At 39.6% G+C, this 15,069-nt stretch overlaps 1 protein-coding gene across 2 annotated transcripts in view; it reads right to left on the reverse strand.

Moving 5' to 3' along the window:
• igf2r (insulin-like growth factor 2 receptor) overlaps positions 1 to 15,069 on the reverse strand; it is an 81,286-nt gene that overhangs the window by 24,563 nt on the left and 41,654 nt on the right. For both annotated transcript variants that reach the window (XM_034162819.1, XM_034162820.1), the window contains exons 31-41: positions 14,438 to 14,634; positions 13,286 to 13,412; positions 12,094 to 12,225; positions 9,663 to 9,931; positions 7,804 to 7,885; positions 7,584 to 7,711; positions 6,319 to 6,468; positions 1,835 to 1,993; positions 1,475 to 1,685; positions 828 to 980; positions 71 to 305 (exon numbers count right to left, since the gene is read on the reverse strand). In XM_034162819.1, the coding sequence (XP_034018710.1) occupies positions 71 to 305; positions 828 to 980; positions 1,475 to 1,685; positions 1,835 to 1,993; positions 6,319 to 6,468; positions 7,584 to 7,711; positions 7,804 to 7,885; positions 9,663 to 9,931; positions 12,094 to 12,225; positions 13,286 to 13,412; positions 14,438 to 14,634 (1,843 nt within the window). The remainder of the gene's footprint in view (positions 1 to 70; positions 306 to 827; positions 981 to 1,474; positions 1,686 to 1,834; positions 1,994 to 6,318; positions 6,469 to 7,583; positions 7,712 to 7,803; positions 7,886 to 9,662; positions 9,932 to 12,093; positions 12,226 to 13,285; positions 13,413 to 14,437; positions 14,635 to 15,069) is intronic.

Below are 15,069 nucleotides of genomic sequence, written 5' to 3' on the forward strand. Positions count from 1 at the left end.
GATAAATAAAATATCTATGCTACAAGCAGAATTTCACAGTGAGAGAATCCAGAGCTGAAGTCACACTTACAAAACACCTTGGTGGCTAAACTTCCACGGCTCCGTGAGTGAGGACAGGAGCCGGAGGTCAAAGGTCTGGTGGTGGCTGACCAGCTTACACTCCATCTTCTTCGGGGGGCAAACGGCGGCGGTCTGCCACTGGAAGGTGGCCGAGCAGCTCGCGGTTTCCGCCAGCAGCTGTGGGGAGCCGCGCCCTGCAGACCGGTCACAACTGAACAATATGGAGGACTGACGCAAACCAGATGCTGGAGGAGAGACCAAAGTCGGGACAGATTAATTTATGTAGTGAGAACTGCAACAGAAGTAAGAACTTTAAGGTAATAACAGAACTGTCATCCAGAAGCTCCAGTATTACAGCAGACGTTACAAATACTGGAACAGTGTTCGGCTCTGACTGGAGTCCTTCAGGGTCCTCGACACTGAGGCACCTGTTTCCTGGATCATGTCCAAAGAAACGCACCATATGACCAAAATGATGAAGGCAAGTGATTCTCCTCTTCTGAGTCTCCTGAAGCAACTGTTCCTTTGACACAAAGTCATTTCAGCGGCAACCAAGAGACCTGATACTGAAAACATCTAGTTGTCGCCTCAGGTCACTGGTTAGAGTGCAAGTCAACCAGGAAGCACCAGGACACTGCAAAGATACCAGTGCCTCAAAACACCTCTGCCCAGGGATGTCACAACAGCATACTTTTACTATGTTCATCAGGTGTGTGCCAACAAAAATAAACAATTAACACTGATGATTTGTGTGTTCATCAGGATACCTGACACGCAGAAGCCCCATTGTTGATCAGCATCATAGTTGGCGGTGGTGGCACACCACTTCCTGCCGTCTGATCTCCCTTCTGTGGTGCACTCTGTGTACGTCTTCTTCAGGAAAGTGAAGGGAAACACACACACCTTATCCTCAGCAGTCACTGCAACACACAGACTCACAAACTCACCAACTAAACCAACAGTTGTCCAGAACATCAACACAACGCTGAAGTTTCTGCAAGACGTCCTGTGAGGAGAACCAAGAATCAGCTGAAGATATGTTGAGAAATTTAAAAAGACTGTTTTCACATTTCTTACAGCACAACTTCACCACGTTACCTCTTACAAGAGAAGAAGGAAGAGGAGGAGGACAAGAACAAGTAGAAGAACAGCAAGGAGGAGGAGGATGAGAAGGACAAGAACACAGAGAAGTATGAGAAGAACAATAAGAAGAAAAAGTCCAGATTTTTCTCATCTCTTGCCGACATACAAACAGACAAAATAGACGTTTTCTGACTTAGTTGACAAAAGGAAAAATCTACGTCAACATAATTAATAACTAAGAAATAAGTCTGGTTTGCTCAGAGTCTGAGTCTATCAGGGTGCTTTTAAATGTGTTCCATCACTTATTGTTAATGTGGGTCACATGGTTTACCGGGTGGGCAGGGATCTCCTCCTCCATACTGCATCAGCACCGCCTGATCCTCGTGTTTGAAGTCCATCGTCATGGCCTTGTTGATCCCAAATGACACTGCTGATGTGACTGATCCCGATCCAGTCACCTGACAAATGGGACTCTTCTTGCACGCCGGTTCTGCCACCGACCCACAAACATTGATCCTGTAAGTGCCGGAGGCGGCCGGTACCTGTCACAAAGAAACACAACGTGAACGCCCGCGACTGCAGGAGGCGAGGCGTCTGTAGCTTTACATCAAAAACAGCTTTTGACACATGAGTGACTTCAAAGCGTGACAACTAAAGAGTTCATCTTCATCTGTTCTGGAGTCACACTCACCTGGACTTCACCCGACAGCGTCGAAAGGTTGAAGGTGAACTTGAGCTGGGAGTCTGTGAGCTGGCAGTTCTGCGTGTGTGTGGCATCTGGACAGACGACAGGCGTCGCCCACTCGAACAGGAACATGCAGCCCTGCTGCCTCAGCATCTCAGGAGAACCCTGAGGAGGAAAAAAAAAAAGATCAAATCAAAAATAAAAATTACACCCATTTGATGAAGATTCAGGCATCATCTGGGCATCGTTATTTTACCTCCAATATAATAAATACTAACGAGTCAATTAACTCCACCAGTGAGGTTATATGAGTTCTACGATTAGTCTAATAGTGGGTTTTTGTGCATTTGATTGAATTTTTGATTTTTTTTTTTTTTTTTGGCAAGTATTGTTAAAGATTTGCAGCCATGCAGATAAAAAAAAATGGGACCGACTTCCAAAATGTGGGCCCCCTGGTGGGTATTCAGTGTACTGCACTTAACCCATGAAGCATTATTAATAATAACAATAAAAAAAATAATAATCATCATCATCATAATCGAGGCAGATGTATCTTCTGGCAAATTGTAGCTAAACTTTCAGGTCGGCTTTTTAAGATAATCCTCCTCTGTATGTCTTCATCATGAAGCTGTATAAGTGGAGATACAAAATGCAAAACATGCACTGTGCACAATTTCTCCACTCACTGCCACAGAAGCCTATAACTTCTTCTGGGTTGTCTGGGTGTCTTGGTGGCTTTCCTCAGTCTACTCCACAGAGATTTACCACAGAGTGCCATATAATAATAATAATAATAATAATAATAATAACAATAATTTATTAGACACCCAAGCATAACAGAAATTCACTCATATGACCAAACTCACAACAGAAGAGTCAAAAACAAAAAGAGATATAAGAAAATAAATCAAATACATGGTGCCTAAAGGTGTAGGCAGAAGCAATGCTTATCCACGCCTACCCTCCTGTATAAAATCATCAGGCATATATGCCTGTACATAGACATTTATACCCAACACAATCTGAACACAGCAGCACCTAGTTACAGATAAAAGAAGTCAAATATTTCTCCAGACAACTCACAAAAAAAAGAAAGAAAAAAAAAAACCCGAAGGTTCCAGTAAAACAGCCTCTACATATAACACAACTCAACCCTATTAATCTAATACATATCCACCAAATACCATTTGTTTGTATAAATGTTTGAACCGGTTAATATCTGGACATTGCTTAAGTTTCTCTGGTAAATTATTCCATTTTTTTTGGGCCACAAATGGAAACAAAAGCACCTCCTAGTCGTCCTAGCGCCCGCATTTTTAAAATAAAATGAACCCCTTAAATTATACATTCCTTCTCTCAGCGTAAAATATTCTTGAATTCTGAGAGGTAATTGTTTATTTCTTGCTTTATGCATCAGCTGAACAGTCTTAAATGTAATCATATCATAAAGTTTTAATGTCTTTGATTTAATAAATAACGGATTGGTATGATCGCGAAACCCTGAATTATGAATTATTCTTAATGCTCTTTTTTGAAGGATGAATGATTGTACAGTAGTTTTATAGTTATTACCCCAAACTTCCGCACAGTATGTCAAATAAGGTGTAATCAATGTACAATACAAAGTATGTGATTACCATCTAAAATGTACTTTGCCTTATTCAATATTGCAATACTTTTAGAAACTTTCTTTTGAATATGATGAATGAGCTTTCCAGTTAATTTTATCATCAATAATCACATCTAAAAACTTATTTTCCTTGACACAATCTAGATTTACCCCAAGTATATTTAACTGTATTTGTACATCCAATTTATAATTTCCAAATATCATCATTTTGGTTTTTGACCAATTTAATGACAATTTGTTCATGTCAAACCAACTCTTCAGCTTTATCATTTCGACTCTCAGATCAAACAATAATCGCTGCAAATTCTCTTCAGAACAAAACAGGTTTGCGTCATCAGCAAAGAGAACTGCTTTAAACACATTGGAAACTTTACATAAATCATTAATATATAAAATAAATAATTTTGGTCCCAGCACAGAGCCTTGGGGAACCCCACAAACAATGTCCAGATATGTAGAACTGCAGTCCCCGATTTTAACAAACTGCTTCCCGTTTTGCAAATAACGTTTAATCCAGTTCAGAGCCACTCCTCTAATCCCATAAAGTTCAAACTTTTTAAATAATATGTTATGACTGATTGTATCAAAAGCCTTTTTTAAGTCAACAAATAGACCTATTACTAATTCCCTTTGGTCCACATGTTTATTAATCTCTTCGATTGCATTGCACAAAGCAATGGACCTTTTCGCTCTGAACCCATATTGACTGTCATCAAGCAAGTTGTGAAGTTCAATAAATCTATCCAGTCTGTTACTGTAAAGTTTTTCCAGTATCTTAGAGGATTGTGACAATATAGACACAGGCCTGTAGTTAGTAAAAAGATGTTTGTCACCAGATTTAAATAGAGGTATCACCTTTGCCACTTTCATACCATTTGGAACAATTCCCGTTTGAAATGATTTATTAAATATATATGCTAATGGTTTAACAATTTCTGGAATTATCTGCTTTACTAAAGCCATATGTATATCATTATGATCAGTTGACTTTTTACTTTAACATGTGCTAACTATCATAATAATTTCTCTCATCAACTGGGCCAAGAAACATAGTATATGGATTTCTCTCAATTAATTGCTGGTTTTCCTATGTAGTATGTGGAATGTCAGCTGCTAAATCTGGCCCAACCTTAACAAAAAAATTATTAAAACTGTTCACTACTTGGTTCATGTCATATTCATCTTTATTGTTACAAGTAAAATAAGATGGGTAATTCTTTGATTTGGGTTTATTTCTTAAAATACTATTCAGTATTTTCCATGTTTCCTTTATATTATTTTGATTATCATTTAGAATTTTGCCATAGCATGACTTTTTACAATTCCGCATAATGGTTGTTAATTTATTTTTATAGCACTTATATGTAATCTCAGCCTCTCTTGATTTACTTCTGATGAACTCTCTATATAACATATTTTTCTTCATACATGCCCTTTGCAGTCCCTTTGTTATCCATGGATGGTCATTATACTTGCAATTTAAACTGCAATGTAGAACTGGACAATTTTTGTTATATACATCAAGAAATATCTTTTCAAATTTAACATATGCTAAATTAGCATCATTCTCCGTATAAATGGAGTTCCAATCCTGCAGACGTAAATCATTTTTCAGGGCGGTAATAGCTTCTTCAGATTGCAACCGCTTTCGATATTGTATTTTCTCCTTCCATTTAGTATTCAAATTCAGCTCTGTTACTATAAAAATTGGTAAGTGGTCACTGATATCATTGATCAATAAACCACTTATTGTTTTTGTATTAATATCATTTGTAAAAATATTATCAATAAGGGTAGCTGACTGAGCAGTTATTCTTGAAGGCCTAGTAATTTTTGGATATAGATTTAAGGTGTACAAAGTATTAATGAAATCATCTGTCCATTTATTTTGATGCAGATTTAAAAGATCAATATTTATATCTCCACAGACAAATACTCGCTTATTACCCATCTGTGAAAAATATTTATCAACCCAATTTTGAAATTCTTCCATTTTTGAGCCAGGAGCTCTATAAATACTACTAATAATTATATTTTTACTTATTCCCAAACATATTTCAATTGTAATACATTCCAAAAGATTTTCTACGGCCATTGTCACTTGATCATTGATTTTGTAATTTAGCCTTTTATCGACATACAATGCTACTCCGCCACCTCTATTATCTCTATTCAGGTGATTAAATTCATAACCCTCCAATTCATAATTTGAAACATCATCATCAGCAAGCCAAGTTTCCGTTATAGCAATTATACTAAAAGGTTGGCAGAACTGTTTTAAATAGTCTTTAATGCTCCCAAATTGTTTATATTTCTTCATAATTGATGGAAATAAAGTCCAAGACACATGTTCATGTATCCATCCCCTGAGTAATCTGAAGAAAACTGGCAATAAAACTGATTATTTACAGGTATTATACCAAAGGGCCTGATTACTTATGTAACCCATCATCTTGGCTTTTATACTTCTAATTCATTTATATCCAGTTGTAGAGACTTGTTTGAGTTTAAGGAAGATAATTTGAAAAATGTTTACATTGAGAAGCCTGATTTACTTTTGAATTTGAAATGGCATAAAATTAAAATGTGTGAAATACCAAGGGGCTCAATACTTTTGGAGGGTACTGATATATATATATATATATATATATATATATATATACAAACACAATATACAAATATACAATAAAACAAAGCCGTGGGACTTAGTAAAGTACATGATATTCTTCATTTATCTGATCTACCTTATTACACACACACACACACACACACACACACACACACACACACACACACACACACACACACACACACACACACACACACACACACACACACACACACACACACACAAACTAACCAGGGCCAGGCCTCTCTGGCAGGTAAAAACAATGGTGGATGTGTAGTTCTGTTTCGGGTCTTCCAGACATTGGGTGGCGCTGTGGTAGGTTATTGACACCTTGTTGGTCACAGTGTTGAGCTGAGGGCCTGCGGTTGTTCGCCCAATGTCCTGGGGGGGCAGAGAAGAGCTAAGTCATAACTTCAGAAGTTATTGATGAGGTAATTAAATAAATACGGAGCTGTAACTTCCTGAATTCCTGAAAGAAACACAAACGGCAAAAATCACAGAACAGTGCTCCGCTAACAGTCGCTTGGAAAAGACATTCCTGGTTTCAACATGGATGTTAGTGCTGGTTGCACAGATGGCAAAGAAAATCCGTGTGTGATGAATGGGAACGATGTTGAAGCAGAGTCAGAAATGAAAACAACTGCAGAATTTATCAAAAAGGTGTAAAATTGTTGAATTCTGGTGCTTCCTGCAAAGCTGTACGGCTGTGTGACCTCAGCTCTGGTGACGACTGGAAATAAAGTTATTTAGGGAGCACCATATGAGGCGAGCGTTTTTCAATGGGAATGTCAGTCCTGATACTATGACCATGCGGGGTACTCCAATGAAATGGAAAAGACCAAAGGGAACGACCACATACATCACCTGGGTGCAGCAGACTGATGGGTACTTTCACTAGCAGATGTCTGCCTGGGAGGCTGATAACCAGAACCCAGGGCGGTTCTATCTTGTGTTAGATGTGATGACACGTGACACACAGGTAGCTCAGTGGGGTTAGGAGTTGGGCTACTAATATGCAGACCTGGGTTTGATTCCCACTCACTCTGCCTCACCGTGTCCTTAGACAAGACTGTTCATCTGTTTTGCTGCAGACCACCCAGCTGTAAAATGGTACAGGGGGAGTCATAGACTCTCATCCACTTCACACTACAAATTCCGGAGATCAGCACGGGTGCCAACGGCCCTCAGGGCACAAAGGATTTAGTCCTCCTTCAATTTCCAATTTATGTGTCCATCAAAGCATGTCTTGGGAGTGGAAAAAGTGCATCAAACAGACAGTACACCACAATAAAAAGACTTTCAGCATACTATCCCATGTGGGAAGCGTGATGTGTGAAACCACCACCTGGGACAACACAAATGTGTTTGCAAGTCATCGACCCAACGTCCCTGTTTATGCGTCACTGCGAAACATGGAGCCACACAGGAATGAAGTAAAAAGCAAAAACTCTGTTTTCTTGTCTGGAAGATCGAGAGCGTGTTTGTTTGCGTCTTACCACAAGGGTCCCGTTATCCATACAGACGGCAGCACCAGGGGGGCACTTCAACCCGGGGATGGGGTTAAGGGGCAGGCAGATGTTGATGTAGAAGTCCGGCGACTCATCACTGTGATTCAAGTCCTCATCTAAAAGAACAAAACGTAACATTGAATAGAAAGACAGAGACCTCCATCGCTGCGCGGTCAGAACACACAGCTGAGACCTGCTGGCTGCTCACCTGTGGCGGTGTAGTGTCCACTAAACTTGATCAAAGGACTCAGGTCAATGAGAGAGGAACCATTTTGCACAGAACACTTTACCTGAAAGATGAAAAACAAAGCAACATATTCATGCAGTGCCTAAAATCTAAGTATAGACTCCAACACTCTTAATCCAAAACTGACCTAAAAAAAGCTAGACAAAAATCAACTGGTCAACAAGATTAACCGTCTGAGGTCCATGGACGTGGCAGTGCATTTCAGTGTGTTTTTTGTCATGTTTGTATTCACAGTTCAGCAATGGAATGTCAGAGAATTCATTTGATCACTTCCTGAAATTACAAATTCTCAGATGTAAAATGGATCTCTCCTCCAGATGATCTTTCACTTACAGCCAATCCTAGAGGACGCAGAAAGTCACGTGAGTCTGTGTCCTGTCTGTGCCTGAGAGAGGCTGCAGCATCATTTAATGGGAGATCCTCAGTGGACCCCCCAGGAACGGTGCATCAATGCATTTCTTTATTTCAAGGGCATTTTTTTGACATCAATCTTCAACAATAATGAATTTTATTAATCCAACAAGGAATTATTTGACAAGCAGCAGCCAGCAGGCAGATAAGTGATGTTTTACAAATATACTGTTTTGGAATGTTCCATATCTTTGCTGTGCATTTCCCAATGGGTGGGGCTGCTGAACTGCATGGTGCTTTTTGAAAAATTTATTCTACATTGTTTTAAAATCTTTTTGATTTATTACACTACTTGTGTGGCCTAAAGACTTTGGTAAACCCATTTCTAACACTGAAACAGTTCATCCACATGAATAAAAATGGGTATTCACTCAACGTTTTAAAAATTTTTTTTTTTCATATTTTCAAATCATATCTTTTTATATCTGTTCAAACCCCATTACTGAGCACTTCACCTTTGCAGTGATAATCCATCCATCTGGCAGCTGTGGTTGATAAAAGATGCTGATTAAGCAGCATGATTACTGCACAGGTGTATGTTGGACTGGACACAATAAAAAAGACACTCTAAAAAGTGCATTTTCATTAAACACTGCAAAAAATGTCAACTTTTACATAAAAAGTGCATTTTCATTAAACACTAAACACTGCAAAAAATGTCAACTTTTACATAAAAAGTGCATTTTCATTAAACACTAAACACTGCAAAAAATGTCAACTTTTACATAAAAAGTGCATTTTCATTAAACACTAAACACTGCAAAAAATGTCAACTTTTACATCTAATTTGTACCTTAACACACTTCCTGTATTTTCCGGAGTATAAATCGTACCGGAGTATAAGTCAGACCTGTCAAAAAATGCCTCTTGAAGAGGAACAAACCATATATAAGTTGCACCGGTGTATACGTTGCACTGAACTATAAGTTGCACCCTTTTCTGTGTTATGAGCTCTTTAATTTGGGGTTTTTGTGCATTGTTGGTGTATTTTTTATTACTGACATTTATTCTTTTATTATTGGACTTTATTCTGTTTAGTGCTTTGATTTCTGAGGAAGTCTTATATAAATACTTATTATAATTATTATCATTAACGAACACATGATTTTCCAGTAAGTCACACTTGAGTAAAAGTCACAGGACCTCAAAACTATTAAACTTGTACTTCGGAAAATGTGACGTGTGTTTTTAAATAATACATGTAGCTCAAAATGAGGTTTTTTTTTTGTTTTTTTTTTTGGCAGCAATTTCAAGACCTTACTTCAAGAAAATTAACTAGTAAGTGAATGTTCAGAGAGGCAAAATTTTTATTTATTTATTTTTTTTACTTGTTACGAAGACTTTTAAAGTTGTAGCAGTAAATAAATAAATAAAAATATTCAAAAAGGAAAACGTAAAGATGTACTTACAGACTGTTCACAGACCAGCGGTGTGTGGAAGGAGAAAAATTGAGTGCAAGTCTCAGCATTGGAGACGATGTGGATGGGCTCTGACGGGTTCGAGTTCACGCCAAGTGGCCTGCAGATGAAGTGGATGACGGTTCTGTGTTTGAGGCTGGGATTGGCTGTGCAGGAACTTCCTTCTTCATAGGTCAGCTCTAAAACGTGATCCTTGTACGACAGCTTCTTGTTGAACTGACCTCCACTGATTGCACTGTTGCCGTCCTTAATACACACACCTGGAACAAATTTACATCCCAAAATACATGAAAACAAACAGAGAACTGAAGGAAACATTTTAATATCAATATCTTCTCAAAAAGTGCAAGTCTTTAAGTATCTAAAAACACCTCACAGAGTTCAAGTTGTCTCGAGCAGCCCCTCAGCACAGTTTGGGTGCAAGGTTGTGCTGATCGGTACAACCTGGGAAACGCAAACTCTAACAGTTTCAAACATCTGCAGAATTTTCTGGAGACTTCCATCCACCACCTTACAGTTGGCTCAATATAAGCTCACTGCATGTTGGCGTTCAAGTTTCATGCAGACTACAAAAAGAGTCAGTGTAAGACATCAGGAGTTGAGGACAGAGTGCGAGTTGCACCTTTCCAATGCCTTCTAAGCATGACAGGTCTGAGGTGGCTGGGATTCCACTGAGCTCAAAAAAAAAAAAAAAAAAAAAAAAAAAAAAAAAAAGACTTTTCATGACTTTGGCCGAGTGGTGTGCCTGCTCATTAGGACTTGGGCCAAATGCAGCCTGGTGGGAGATGGTGTGGGAAGATCAGAGGAGGGCTGTCAAATTACAGCTCAACCAGTTACAGCATCAAACTCAGCCAGGCAAGATCAGTTTAGGAATTCTTTCCTTGGGAAAATAAATCATAGTAACGCACCTTTACAGACTATTATCGCTAATAAACGGAAACCAGATCCTATGACTGTGGGGTGTTTTTTGTTTTTTTTTAACCATTTATGCATCGCAAAATTCCAAAAACTGCAAAATCTTCCAGCCACTGACTGAATACCGGGTGTTATTTTCTGGAAATGTTTCACTAAAATACGTTCATAAAGACTGAATTCGTTATGTGTTAACACGGCAAAGTTCAAAGGTATAGTTAACCTGTGTGTACACGAATATCTGTAAATCATATAACCCGGAAAATCTTGAAAGTCAACGTCAGACTCAAAAAAAAGAAAAAAAAGAAAAAAGGCCATCCAGCAACAGTAACACACTGTATATAAATAAGATCTGTCGTCTTTTCAATTCAGGAAATCAAATCCATTTCAAGGAGTATAAATCAGATACATTTTCTTTTGTCCATCTTGCTTATGTTTGAAATTTAAAAGTCCTTTTGATACACACCACAGGCTGGAAAAAAGTTCACTATTCATATCTCCATTAGTGTCCATCTGATGATTGCTTTTGTCCAAACTGTGTCAAATCGCACCCAATATGTTGTCCAATGCATATTTTTGTCCACCTTGGCATTTTTTTTTGAATTTAAAGTCCTTGCAGAATATCAAGTAACAGCACACACTGTGGTGCCTACATGTGCTACACTGAGTTTGTCCATTTAACACTGTGTTAAAAAGTGTGACCTATCTGCTGGAAAATACAGTAATAATTTAATATCTTATTTTTGCAAGCGAAATAGCAGAAAATGGAAGCCATCCTGTGCACTGGCAACATTTCCTGTATGTTCGTTTTGTGAATTGTTCTGTAATTTGTTTCTGTATCATGGCCCAGGCAGAGGGTCACCCCTTTGAGTCTGGTCTGCTTGAGGTTTCTTCCTCAGAGGGACTTTTTCCTTACCACTGTTGCTCTGGGGATTAGTAAGGTTAGACTTGACTTGTGTGAAGCGTCTTGAAGCAACTTTGTGATTTGTTGCTATATAAATGAAAATAAATTGAAAATGGGGTTGCGATGGATCTCGTAATCTGTCCATAACTTGTGAGATTTACAGCTCGTGCACAGTCTTCCTGCTTTTAAAAGTTAATAAATATGTTAACAGCCATTCGAAGACTCTCTCAACACACTTCATTTCTTTGTTTGTAAAAGGACTGTGTGAAACAAAATGGGGCAAAAACAAAGAAATACACAAAAATTAATTGATTAAAAAAAGGAAAAATTTCTTCTTTGTTCCCCAACAAATGAGCTGCGCTACTTGTTTAAAACTGACCATCCCTGAAGATCCCTATGACAACTAGGTAAGATTTTACATCAGATGTGATGTCAAACAAGAGTTTTTGCAACATGGAACTGTCAGAGAAACACACAGGCACTGATAAGAGGAACTGATCGTGTATGAGTCAAGCGATTCTGACGGATGGAAACATTTGGAAGCGGTTTTGATTTCCCATCCCTAATGACGGCCTGGTGGCCCAGGGACTGGAGGGACACACGTACCAGATCCAGGGGTGCACCCACTGTTGGCAATCTCTCCACAGATGTTAAGGCGGATCATTTTCGTGTGGTCCACGTGGTCATAAACGGTGTAACCTCCTTCTTTTGTCAGAGAGTTCAGGTCAAACTGGTGACCTGCAGACACACAGATCAATACAGTACATTCCACTCAAATATGACACTGACAAAAACCTCCAACACAACCCAGAACATGATATTATAAAAGAGAATAAACGTCACAGATTTCATATTTGCAAACTTTAATTGTGGTTTAATGATCCTAAGGTGAGATCAGAGGTCCATCTGGTTTGGGGTGGACTTTGGAAAATCTCCTAAGTCCACACAGAAAGGACCAGGTTGGATCTGAATCCTGGACCGTCTCACTGTAAGGCAACAGTGCAAACCATTAAAACCCCACGCTGCCTCATCACATGTTCACACATGATTGGCTGAAATCCAACTACCTCCTCCAATAAAAACTCGCCTGATAACAGCACCGGAAAATAGTACGCGGGTCCTCCTTATCAAGTGCCATACTATTTGTGGCAGAATGCCAGATCTGTGCAAACCTGGAAATACTCGTATATGCAGAGTGGTCGTCCCCGCACTGAAAGGTTCTGTACATCTGTAGTCCAACCACCTGTTCTTGAAGTGTCCCAGTCCATTACGTTTTATTTATTTAACAGTGAATATAGTTTTGTCTATTTGACTCTTTCTTCTTCTTATAGAAGTGTTTTCTTTTCCTATTCTTTATGGACCAATAACACCAGATCAAATTCCTTGTATGTGTGATCTTACTTGGCAATACATTTGATTCTGATCCACTGAGAATTCTTGTGTGTCTGCTTTATAAAGAAGAATAACATTTCAGTCTTAGAAGCTGTAAAATAAAGCAGCTGATTGATGCTGAAGGTGAAACTCCACCCAAGTTTGACCTGTTGGTTCTAAACCAAAGGACATACACCCCAAACACCACAATCTTCAAATAACCACTAGGTGGCACTAAATGTCCATAAAATATTTGAAGCAGGAAACTTGAACATATGATGGCCATAAATTGACAATGTGGCACTTTCAAGTGATTATATATTGACGCACACCGTGGCATATATAGTAATGTGTTTTTGGACTGACAGACAAACTTTTTTTTTTTTTTTGGTCTTTGGATGAAGCAGAGCTGGTGTTTGCGTCTGACCTGTGGCGGGGTTACTGACACGGCAGTCATCCTGCTGGTTGCTGTTCAGAGAGCAGGCGGCGACTGTTAACCACAGGAAGGTGTACACGCAGTCCTCGATGGCAGAGATCAGAGTCGGATGAGTGTCCTGGACGGCGACACACACACACACACGGCTTTAAATCAGTGGAACTAATGCTGCAATCCCAACAAACTTGGAACTTCTTCACAAACTCCAGCATTCAAAAACTACAATGTAACAACAGCTGAGTTGCAGTCAGAGAAACTTGGACCAAATCCATCTCCCCTGATGTCACCGTGACCAGCTGCCCCGGCAACATTAACATGGCAGCGCCAACGAACAGCTTACAGACATGAAAAGTCAGGTGACACAGAAACAATTTCAAGTGAAGCTGCAAAACAAGTCAACAACTGTCCAACACCTACAGGAGACCAGAGTAGAGTGGGTGGATCAGCGGGATAAGGAGCTGGCCGACCAATAAGACGTCCTGGGTTTGACTCCCAGTCCAGGCTTGTTTCTGTTAGTCCATGCAGTGAGATTCAGAGACTCGCCTACTGCAACATTATCTCAAATGCCCTGCAGGTGACTGGTTGAAATCCAACTACGTTGACTACTAGAAATGAGCCTCATCCGGCACGGGAAGATGCTCTGCAGGCGTCCCGTATCCATTGCAGCCAGACACCGGCCTCATGCAAACTAGATACAAGAGATCCGGTGGTGAATTCATCTCGATGGGACACGGTCACCGGTCAAGATGAGCTTCACCACACAAATGCACATGTGCACCTCATCCATCGAGTTGAGCTCAGCCACCAAAGTAGAAATCCCACGTAAGTTTGCTCTTTACATAAAAACACAGTAATGTGTCTTTTCTATTTAAATGTACACACGCTGTCTTTAAAGCAGAAGACTGTCGTTAGATGACGAGGAGATGCACCAGCGCAGTAAAGAGAGGTAGATAAACTCAACGGGCGAGGTGTTAGAAGTCCGGGGTAGAGAGAACTGTGCATGCGCGGTGGAGAACATCGACGGGTTCATCATCTCTCTTTCGAGGAGCTTTCAGGGACATTAATCCCTGAAGCTGTAAAGAAAAAGAACCTCGTGAAGCACTGGGGTGGAGTCATTTGTCCGTCTCTCACTGTGTCACTCACCACTTTGTCTTTGTCGCACTTGAAGCGGATGATGGTGCTTCTGTTGCGTGTTCCGTCGGGACAGACCTGACCGCTGGTGTACTGCAGCTTCAGGATGTTCTGGTCCCACGTTGGACCAGACGCCAGCTGCCCCAAACTCACATACTCCTTTCCAACTTTCAGACAGGACGCTGCATTGGACGGACAATTCCACAAACCTACCGCAAGACCAGCAGAAAGTGAATTTTACTGAATTATCATCTTTGACAAATGCCATAATTATAAATTGCCAAAAAATAAATAAATAAATGCGTGTTGACAGCAGCAAAGATTGAAATGATCTCAAAACAGAATTTTTCAGTCTTATTGTGAAGCACAGCTGGTAACACTGATTTATTGATGTATTTCGGGTGATTCATCTAAATTAATTTAGGGTCTGTTGACCGACCCATTACTTAAGACAATTCCCTGTAGGTTCGCGTATATCTCGGTTTGCACAAAAGTGGTGTCTTGCTACAATTACAGTAATAAATGAGTAGCATCACCTGGTGCTGGATGAGCCACGCCTCTATTGGACCTGTATAGAAACCCATCTCTTTGCACAGGCCTTCATTACCTACGCGGAGTTGCACTTTTGTATTCATTTTTTATTG

Source organism: Thalassophryne amazonica, chromosome 21 (assembly GCF_902500255.1).
Source record: "Thalassophryne amazonica chromosome 21, fThaAma1.1, whole genome shotgun sequence".
Lineage (NCBI taxonomy): Eukaryota > Metazoa > Chordata > Actinopteri > Batrachoidiformes > Batrachoididae > Thalassophryne > Thalassophryne amazonica.